This window comes from Podarcis gaigeae (genome assembly GCF_964106915.1).
Source record: "Podarcis gaigeae genome assembly, chromosome: 14".
Classification (NCBI taxonomy): Eukaryota; Metazoa; Chordata; class Lepidosauria; order Squamata; family Lacertidae; genus Podarcis; species Podarcis gaigeae.
The window spans coordinates 10,975,561-10,986,565 of NC_139690.1; the positions used below are offsets into that span (position 1 = coordinate 10,975,561).

The window sequence follows — 11,005 nt, forward strand, 5'->3', positions numbered from 1 at the left end:
CCCGCCGCGGGGATTCGAACCGCCGACCATGTGATCGGCAAGCCCTAGGCACTGAGGTTTTACCCAGAGCGCCACCCGCGTCCCAAGACTTACATCTTGATAAAGTCTTGCACAGTGTATAAGGCAAGTGTTCCTACGCTAAGGTCTCCAGATTTTTTTCAATGAATCTGGGGACACTTTTCAACTTCAATGGATTTTGTATGGGCACTGATTTGTAAATCCAGGGACTGCCCCCGGGAAACGGGGATGTCTGGTAACCTTATCCTATGCTGACGTAGGAGCATGATCATAAAGAAACATTTTGAAAAGAACTTTCCAAATTTTATGAGATGGGGGGCGGGAAGCAATCTAAAATGGGAAAAATCACGTTGTTTTATGAATGGAATATTATTACATTCCCACATTTGCATGGCATACAAAGTATGCCAGACATTTTACTCTGCCATAGCACATTGCTCTGGGGCAGCAACTTATGTTACCAGCTTCTGAACAAAAGGGAGTTTAAACCAAATTATCTTTTCCTTCCCTAGGTGTAATATCAGCTATCTCGAAGAGTGGCTTAAGCAGAAGAATCTGCAGAGCAGCTCTGCCAAGGAGACGTTGGAACCTCTTTCCCAAGCAGCTTGGCTCCTTCAGGTTAAGAAGACCACAGATGAGGATGCCAAAGAGATTTATGAACGCTGCACATCCCTCACTGCTGTACAGGTACTTAAACCTAAGGTCTTTCTCCCTTGCTTGGTAGATTCCTAAAATATCAATTTATGAAACTGCCCTGGCTATACAGATGGTCTTATTTGAAACCTGGCAAGCATTGTGCAAGGGATGCGGGTGGCGCTGTGGGTTAAACCACAGAGCCTAGGGCCTGCCGATCAGAAGGTCGGCGGTTTGAATCCCCGCAACGGGGTGAGCTCCCGTTGCACAGTCCCTGTTCCTGCCAACCTAGCAGTTCGAAAGCACGTCAAAGTGCAAGTAGATAAATAAATTAGAGCAAATTATATAGCCAAGGTAGCCACCAACTGTAAAGGAAATGAATTTATTTGACCCTATTTACATCAAGCTATAGGGACGCAGGTGGCGCTGTGGGTAAAACCTCAGTGCCTAGGACTTGCTGATCGCATGGTTGGCGGTTCGAATCCCCGCGGCAGGGTGAGCTCCCGTCGTTCGGTCCCAGCTCCTGCCCACCTAGCAGTTCGAAAGCACCCTTAAGTGCAAGTAGATAAGTAGGTACCGCTTTATAGCGGGAAGGTAAACGGCGTTTCCGTGTGCTGCGCTGGTGCTGGCTTGCTAGAGCAGCTTCGTCACGCTGGCCACGTGACCTGGAAGTGTCTCCGGACAGCGCTGGCCCCCGGCCTCTTAAGTGAGATGAGCGCACAACCCTAGAGTCGGACACGACTGGCCCGTATGGGCAGGGGTACCTTTACCTTTACCTTACATCAAGCTATTCCTGCCAACCTAGCAGTTCGAAAGCACGTCAAAGTGCAAGTAGATAAATAGGTACCACTCTGGCGGGAAGGTAAATGGCATTTCCATGTGCTGCTCTGGTTCGCCAGAAGCGGCTTAGTCATGCTGGCCACATGACTCGGAAGCTGTACGCCGGCTTCCTCGGCCAATAAAGCGAGATGAGCGCTGCAACCCCAGAGTCGGTCATGACTGGACCTAAAGGTCAGGGGTCCCTTTACCTTTAAGCATTGTGCAAGCGAGCACAGTTGTGGTGAGATGCCATGCACTGCTTTTAAAGTGCAAGTCCTTTCATTAAAATTGCTTTTTTACCAGTTCCTTTTCTCTACTTTCATCCAAACTCTTTTTTTCTGGATTTTCTTTTTTCGTAATTGAAAATTCCCTATGCAGTCGTCGTCTCCATCCTCTGTGTCCCCATTTTATTCCTTGGATTATAACAGGGTTTCTCTTTTTTGCTCAATTTCCAATTCACTATGTCAGCCCCTCCTGACACCTCCCTTTCCCCTTGATGTTTTTCCATTCTGCTGCCCTGGCGGGGGGGGGGGGTAACCTCAATACATATTTCAGTTATGACTGTAGAATCATTACAGTTTTTACATGTATCGGAAGTATTCATGAATTTCTTTAAATCGTCCCTACAGATAGTAAAAATCCTCAACTCCTACACACCCATAGATGATTTTGAGAAAAGAGTGACTCCATCATTCGTTCGTAAAGTGCAGGTATGATTATTAAATCACAGTCTCATTCAGAAGACATGTACTTTCTTTTTTAAAAAACCTGTTCCTGTTGGCAGCTTTAGCTCTTGTTACTTTAATCTTTTCTCTCTTTATTCTAATTCCAGGCTATGCTGAACAACAGAGAGAATTCTCCGCTGTTGATGCTAGATACGAAATATCTCTTTCAAGTGACATTTCCTTTCACCCCTTCGTCGCATGCTCTGGAAACGATACAGATCCCCAGCAGTTTCAAGCTTGGCTTTCTCACTAGAATATAACAAATACAGTGGTACCTTGGAAGTCGATCAGAATCCATTCCAGAAGTCCGTTCAACTTCCAAAACATTCGGAAACCAAGGCTCGGTTTCCGAGTCACGTCAGACGTTCAGGTTCCAAAGAACGTTCGCAAACAGGAACACTCACTTCTGGGTTTGCAGCGTTTGGGAGCCAAAACGTTCAACTCGCAAGGCGTTTGGGATCCAAGATACGACTGTAAACTAAAAAAGAATCAATCTCTTGAAGGATAAATGAACATCACTCATCTATGCGCTTCCTCAATCACTGTGAAGTAGTGTTTCTTAGAAGATAAATTTTTGAAAAACATTTGGAAATCAGGGTGTAAGAAATGGATTGCTGCATGTCCTATGGCCCATCCAAATGCTTTTAATCTTATTCCCTTTTGTAGATTGGACCTCATTGCAGCTTACAGGTGCTCAGCGCTGGGTTCCAGTCATGTAGAAGGCACTGGGGCCATGGTGGTTCTCTGTATTACTAAATAACTTTATATAATGAAGGACTAACAAGACAATTCTTTGTAAGATTTTACTTTGATACAGTATTTGTAACACTGTAAATTTACATGCCTGTATATGTATGTTTTATGGGAGCATTCATCTTGGTTATTTAATAAGTATGCATATAAATGATAAGATGAAATAGATGACGGTTATACCATGATTTTTATTGTGTCAGATTATTGTCACATACCTGGGTTCACACAAACAACTCAGGTAAGGGAGGGAAGCTTGCTAAGATGCATTCATTTGTTGCAAAAACAAATCCAAAATAGGCATCACATTCCCAGATGAATGTCAGGGGTGTTTCCACACTAATCATTTTTTAGTGACACAGCTCACTAACACATTTATTCTGAAGAATCCAGATGTCATTTCTACCACGTTGTTGCATTCTGACTTTTCCAGGGTCAAGGTTGTCGTTGTTGTCATTTTATAAAATTATTATTATTATTATTATTATTATTATTATTATTATTATTATGCTGTGTTGTGGCGATTTTTGGAGCTTCTAGCATATACTCCTTTCAGATGTGAGCTCTAGCAACACAATAGTCTCACGGATGGTGCATCATCTCACATTGGTCCTTACCTGACCATTCCTTTGGCTCACCTCTTCTAAGATCTGTTCCCTCTGCAGTGGAAGTCCTGAAGATAAAACTGCAGTGAAATCTGCTAGAGTTTCTAGATATTATTTTTCTTTACAAGACCATTTAAAATGCATTATTTAGCTTGCTTACAGCCTGTCACCCCCAGATCACATGGAGTTCTTTCCTTCATCCTCGCTGCTAACTGACTCCAAGGACCTCCTCCAACCTACTGTCATTCAAAGTTGAAACTCTAAACCTGCTCACTAGGTAAAGGTAAAGGTACCCCTGCCACCCATAATACAATTGTTTTCACATTCAACACATGATCCATGTTAGGGCCAAGTGCTTTTGCACTGAATTTGAGAGCTATTTTTTTCCATATAAATAAGCGTCTTCAAGAACTGGCCTCTGGGAACTTTTTCAATAAGCTTACTGTCTCTAAAGGTAAAGATACCCCTGCCCGTACGGGCCAGTCTTGTCAGACTCTAGGGTTGTGCGCCCATCTCACTTAAGAGGCCAGGGGCCAGCGCTGTCCGCAGACACTTCCGGGTCATGTGGCCAGCGTGACGAAGCTGCATCTGGCGAGCCAGCGCAGCACACGGAACGCCATTTACCTTCCCGCTGGTAAGCGGTCCCTATTTATCTACTTGCACCCGGAGGTGCTTTCGAACTGTTAGGTTGGGAGGCGCTGGGACCGAACGAGGGGAGCGCACCCCGCCGCGGGGATTCGAACCGCCGACCATGCAATCGGCAAGTCCTAGGCGCTGAGGTTTTACCCACAGTGCCACCCGCGTCCCAGCATCCCCCAAAGAAGAAGCCCCTCTCCCCCTTGCCTGGCAGACTTGCGACCTGATGGTTACCTTGGTGGTCCATCACCAGCCTTTGTCCTCTGCTAATGGCCCATCCAGCTGGCTCTGAGCTGGCTTGGCTGGTTAGCATAACAAAATCCAAGGCATTTCCATGTTTGGCGAAGTTTAATCAAACTTTGATTAAATTCTAACTTTTACTAAACCTAGGAATTTGGGGGAGTATCTAGCACCAAGGAATTTAGGGGAATCTGGCCCCCTACAACCCATCACAGTACGTAGGGGGTGAGACAATCTTTCAGCTATCCTGGTCCCAAGCTACAGTGGGTTTATACACCCAAACCATCACCTTAATTTTAGGCTGCAAGCTAATTGGCAGCCAGTGTTTGTAGAAGAGAGAGGCTGTCCTTGATGCTGCCAGAAGCAGCTCCAGGTCCTCTGCTGTAAGAGTGGGATGAAAACATTCAAAGCATTGGGGGTTTGCTGAGAGTTCCTCTTCTTCTCTGGCGATCATTCGTAGCCAAATAAGATTGTCTTCCATGAACACGGTTTTAACAGTGAGTCCATAAGTGACTGTGGAGGCCAATTCTGGATCCACACGTCCTTCCACAGTGGGGACATAGGCTTCCAGGCAGGAGTTGATCACGGTGAGGGTTTGCCAAGTGTGCCTTCCTCTTAGCACGTTTCTCCCTTTTGTCCTGAGTTCAGCTGGAGCCCTCGGGTCCCCACTCTCCTGTGGAGATTTTTGGGGGTTGCGCTGAGCTTTAACGCTGCCCTCCTTTCTGCCCACTCTTTGTCGCGGACGACACTTAGCACACCGCTATTGTCCTCCGCAGCAGACCGGAAGTCCTAAAGCTTTGCTTTGAGAGAGTCTTTAAATCTCTTTTGTTGACCAGTATTACGCTTTCCATTTTAAGTTTGGAATAGAGTACAGTGGTACCTCGGGTTACAGACGCTTCAGGCTACAGACACTTCAGGTTACAGACTCTGCTAACCCAGAAATAGTACCTCGGGTTAAGAACTTTGCTTCAGGATGAGAACAAAAATCACGCGACAGCGGCAGGAGGCCCCATTAGCTAAAGTGGTACCTCAGGTTAAGAACAGTTTTAGGTTAAGAATGGGCCTCCAGAACGAATTAAGTTCTTAACCCAAGGTACTACTGTAGTTACTTTGGAAGACGATTGTCAGGACTGCCGCTAGGTCCCAGCTCACAGAGGACCAACGCCCAGTGGATATTATATACAAAAGTCTTTTTAAAGTTTAGTTTCCATTTCCAAGCTCTGGGCGCGCAGGCCCACGTCTTAACGCTAGACCGGCTAAGTCCCCTCTGACTCACTGCTCCACCCACACCAGTTTAAGATTCTAGCCCGGCTCCACCTCTTGCGCTGCTCTTTCCTGCGTTGGGTCCTTCTGCCCTCTGGGGTTCCCTCCTTCCTGGACTCCTCTGACGCGGAGCCTCCTGAGTCTTGCCCCTCCCTCCGGCGGGCTTTAGGACCTGGCTCCCTTCCCGGGCTCCCCGCTGTGCCGCGCTCCTGTACATTTGAACTTGGCGCGCGCGCCCAGCCGGTGACTTTCCTTCTGACCGTTTCCCCGCTTCCTGATGTGGGTGTTGCCAAACCTGACTCCTCTCCTCCCTCTGGTGGTGAGGACACTGGTCCCGACTCCTGGGACTCCCCCTCCCCACTGCGCTCTGGTGGAGACGCTGGCCCTGATCTCCAGCTGCTGTTCAGAGACTCCCCGCTGGCCCCTCCCTCTTGAGGTTTCTCCCTTGGAATCTCCCTTGCTCTGGCCACCGGCGCTCCCTTCTGTGAGTCCTCCGATTCGCTAGAGAGGCTTGTGGAATAACTCTGGCCACTGTCACTGCCTGCGCCCCCCTCGTACTCCTCCTCCTCACTCTCCATTTGCTCCCCCTCCTGTGTCTCTCCTTCTGAGCCCCTGACATCCATCCCCCCCTCGAAGCCCCCCCTTCCCCCCTCCCCCTCTTCCGGTGCGGGTTCCGGGTGCTCCATTGTTGTAGGGGTGAGTCCAGGATACAGCTCGTCCCCTGAGGCTTGCAACCATCGAGATAAGTCCGGGAAGTCCCCCATGGGCTCGTCGACGACGACCTCCTCCGCTTCCATCTCCTGCGCGGTGTGCTCGAAATCTGCGCTCGACCCCAAATCACCCAAGAGCCCTCCTCCCCCTGTTGTGTGATGGGGGTCCACCTCCCAGGGCCCCTTCGGCATGTCTCTGGGCCAGCCCACTTCGGGTTGGTCCTCCCACCAATAAGATCCCCCCGTGCCAAAACCTGAAAGTGATCCCTCCGGAGAGCTGCCTCCCGGAGCCGAGTCCTCAGCTGACGAGAAACCCCGGAAAGTGCTGGCCGAGAGTGTGGGTGTGAACAAACAATCCTCGAAAAAGCCCGCCGGCATAGGCTTGTGCGGGAAAAGTGTGTGGAATTCTTCCTTGAGCAACTGCTCTTCCACTGCGTAATCCGGCACCCACCTGTTGGCGCTGGCCGGGGTGTCCTCCGTGGCGAGAAGATATTCAATCCCGTCCTCCCCCCACCTTGAGTCTAAAATCTCAGTGGCTTCATTAAGTGGCTCCCCTTTCGGCGACCCCCCTTTCTTGGGCGCTTCTCTGAGCGGGTCTGGCGCCTTCCCCGGTGCTTGAAACCTGTGGGGCTCTCTGTAGGGCGTGAGCACTGATCTATGAAAGACCGGGTGCATTCTGGAACCCTCCGGGAGTGTCAACCGGAAGGCCACTGGGTTGATCTGCGCCTCTACTTGGTAAGGCCCTAGCTGCTTGTGCCCTAGTTTCTTCTTGGCTAACGATCTGGCTGGAACTGCTTGTGCTGCCAACCAGACCCAGTCTCCCACCTGGATGTCCTCCCCAACCCTCCTGTGTCGATCTGCCTGCACTTTGTAAGCCTGTTTTGCCAACTCTAACTGCCTCCTGAGCTGCTCGTGGATCTCCTGCAACTCCGCTGCCACTTCCTCTGCTCCCTGTGGCTCCCCCTCCCGCACTGTGTCCAGACCCGGGAAGGTTCTGGGATGCCTCCCGTAGTTGGCAAAAAATGGGGTCACCCCCGTGGACCCGTGCTTCGTGTTGTTGTAGGCAAACTCGGCCAACGGTAGATAGTCCACCCAGGTCGATGGCTGCTGGTTCGCGTAGCATCTCAGGTACTGCTGCATGATGGCGTTGACCCTTTCCGCCTGCCCGTTAGTTTGCGGGTGTCTCGCCGACGCCAGGCTGACCTTGACGTTCAGAAATCCCATCAGCTTTTGCCAGAAGTTGGAGATGAACTGGCGCCCCCGGTCGGACAAAATAGACCATGGTAGGCCGTGCACCTTGAACACGTGGTCTATGAACATCTTAGCGGTCTGCTCGGCCGTGGCCACCTTAGCGCACGGAATGAAGTGGGCCATCTTGGTGAACAGGTCCACTACCACGAGCACTGCCGTCTTGCCCCTTGAGCTGGGTAGATCTGTGACAAAGTCCAGGGCTACCCTCTCCCACGGTACGAACGGTGTCTGTAGCGGTTCCAACAGGCCCGCCGGCGGCTGGTGCACAGGCTTAGCCCTTTGGCAGGTGTCGCACCTATTGACATAGTCCGCGACATCCCCCCGCATCTTAGGCCACCAAAAGTCTCTGGCTACTAAGTCCACCGTCTTCTTGCCGAAGTGCCCCGCGCTGGGCGCGTCGTGCAGCTGTTGCAGGACCTTCGCGCGGAGGCTGTCTCCTGGTACGTAGAGGACTCCCTTGCGTAGGAGCAGGCCGTCTCGCACTTGGAATTCGTCGCCCCTCGCCTTGCCACTGCACACCTCCTCCATCTTGGCTCGGGCGAACGAGTCCGTTTGCAGCGCGCGGCGCACCGCGTCCAGGTCCACCGTGGCTGACGCGCATGCCCACGCCTGTGGTGTGAAAATGTGCTTGGCCGCCGCCGGTGCCTCTGCCTCCAGATACTGCGGTTTTCTGGACAGCGCGTCCGCCAAGACGTTGCTGTTTCCTGGGATGTACTCAATTCTGAAGTCGAAATCTGCAAAGAACTCCGCCCAGCGGATGTGTCGCTGGTTCAGGAACCTCGCCGTGCGCCAGTACTCCAAGTTCTTATGGTCTGAGCGGACCTGCACTGTGTGCTTGGCTCCGACGAGGAAGTGCCGCCACGCCTTGAAGGCTGCATGTATGGCCAGCAACTCCCTGTCCCAAATGGTGTAGTTCTGCTCCGCTTTGCTGAGTTTTCTGGAGTAGAAAGCGCACGGCCTCCAGTCCCCCTGGTGGTCTTGCTGCAACAGAACGGCTCCCACGGCCCTGTCTGAGGCGTCCGTCTCCACTCTCATGGGCCTGCTGGGATTTACGTGCAGTAGGTTCTCTTCGGAAGCGAAGAGCTGCTTGAGCTTCTGAAAGGACTGCTCTGCCTGCTCCGTCCAGATGAACCTCTTCTTCTTGGAACTGAGGGTGTCGGTGATGGCCGCTGTCTGCATGGCGAAACCCTTGATGAACTTGCGATAAAAGTTGGCAAAACCGACAAACCTCTGTACTTCCTTCCTATTGCGTGGGCTCTTCCAATCCAGTACTGCACGTACCTTGGCACCGTCCATAGCCAGTCCCTTGTCGGACAGTTTGTAGCCCAAGAAATCCACCTCCGTCTTGTCGAACTGGCACTTCTCCAGCTTGGCGTACAGCCTGTGCTCCCGCAGCCTCTGCAGAACTTCCCTAACATCTCTCTCGTGAGCCTCCGGCGATTCCGAGAAGATTAGGATGTCATCCAGGAAGCAGACGCACTTCTTGTAGAGGAGACCCGCCAAGACATGATGCATGAAGGCTTGAAAGCAGTGGGAACCATTTTTTAATCCAAAAGGCATAACTCTGTATTCATAAGTGCCCAGCGGCGTAAACATGGTTGTTTTCCACTCGTCGTCTTCCCGTACGCGAATGAGATTGTACGCTCCGCGCAGATCCAACTTGGTAAAGATGCGACCCTTCCTCACCGTCGCCAGCAGGTCATCGATCTTGGGCATAGGGAAGGCTGAGGGCTTGGTCTTGAGGTTCAAGAAGCGGAAATCAACGACCAGCCTCTTTTGGGGCGTGTCCCGCTTCTTTACAAAGAACACGGGACTGCCTCCTGCCGCCTTGGACTCCCGGATGAATCCCCGCTTCAGGTTGTGATCTATGAACTCCCTGAGCTCTTGCAATTCATCCTCAGACATGGAGTACAGTTTCCCCGTCGGGAGCGTCGCCCCGGGCAGGAGGTCGATCTTGCAGTCGTAGGGTCTGTGGGGTGGCAGCTTATCCGCCTCTTTCTCGCAGAAGACCTCCAAAAACTCCTTGTATTTGTTAGGCACCGCTTGCAACATGCCCAAGTTCAGCTGTGGTCCATCCTCGTGCCCCTCATCTTCCAAGTCCGCCAGGATGCAGTGTTCTGCGCAGTAAGAGGAGCCGAAGGTCAGTTGCCGCTGGTACCAAGCTAATGCCGGGCTGTGCCTATCCAGCCAACTCATTCCCAACACTATGGGCGTGTCTGACAGGCGGGTGACGTTGAAGCTGATGACCTCACGGTGGTTTCCAATGCGCATCACCATTGGCGGCGTCTGCTGTAGCACTTGCCCTCCCAGTAGCTCCCTGCCGTCCACTGTGACGACTTTCAGAGGTACCGCCGCTGGCAGAAGGGCTATGCCATGTTGCTGGAGGAACTGCATGTCTATAAAATCTGCATTGCTCCCCGAGTCGACGGTGATGGGAATTTCCACAAGTAGCCCATTGGGGAGCTGAAGGGATGCGGTGAGCTGCACTACTGGTTTGGGTGGGAGGGGGTCGGTGGGCTGTAAGATCCCTGGGGATTGCTTCACTGACTTGTCTGGCTGGTCCCCAGAGACGCCATCTCCAGCCAGACAGTGGAGTTTTCCTGCTGCGACTCCCTCTGCTGAATTGCGTCTGTTACTGTCGCTGCGGCTGCAGTATGCTTGTGAAACCGCTGGGGACACTCTTTTGCCATATGCTGAGCACTGTCGCAGATGTAGCACTTCCTGGTTCCTCTAGGAGGCTTCATCTTGACTGCTCCCGGAGTTAGGGCTCCGACTGTGGAGTGAGCCTTAGCACCACCTATCTCCATCGGCTCCTCTCCCCCTCCCAGCGGAGGCATGGATCGAGCGCGCGCCGCCTCCTTGGGGAAGGGAGGCAGTCCTCTCACTGGCGTGCGTCCCAAATGCCCTTCCTCCCTGTCCCAAGGGCGTCCTTCCAACCGAACCCCAATGGAGAGTGCCCGTTCCACCACTTCCTTGGTGGTTTGGGGTCTTCCCCCCCTTGCGATCTCATCTTTCACAGCTCCGCTCAACCCCTCCCAGAACAGGTCTCTGACGGCAGGCGATTCTTTCTCCCAGGCTAGTACATTCACCAATCCGAAAAAACGTGAATGATATTGCCTCACAGTGGCTTTACCTTGTCTTAGTCCGTGAATCTCCCTCCTAGCGATATCCACATCAATCTCAGATAAAAAACACGCATCCATCACTTTAATGAAGGCAGCCGCATTTTGGAGGGCTGGATCCTTGTCTCTCCATAGATTGCGCAGCCACGATTTTGCCTCCCCCCGCAAATGCGAAATAATAAATCCCACTTTCTCTCCCTCATTTTTAAAGTCTTTGTCAAGCAGCTGCAATG

The 11,005-nt window shown here is 51.7% G+C and overlaps 1 protein-coding gene across 4 annotated transcripts in view; it reads left to right on the forward strand.

Annotated features, from left to right (window-relative positions):
• Positions 1 to 3,431, forward strand: part of MYO5C (myosin VC) — a 53,319-nt gene extending 49,888 nt beyond the window's left edge. For all 4 annotated transcript variants that reach the window (XR_014557917.1, XM_083712406.1, XM_083712407.1 and 1 more), the window contains 3 exons: positions 531 to 705; positions 2,100 to 2,180; positions 2,303 to 3,431. Coding sequence is in view for 3 of the 4 variants with exons in the window: in XM_083712406.1 (XP_083568532.1) it covers positions 531 to 705; positions 2,100 to 2,180; positions 2,303 to 2,455 (409 nt within the window). In the remaining variant the exon portion in view is untranslated. The remainder of the gene's footprint in view (positions 1 to 530; positions 706 to 2,099; positions 2,181 to 2,302) is intronic.
• Positions 3,432 to 11,005: the final 7,574 nt, after the last annotated feature.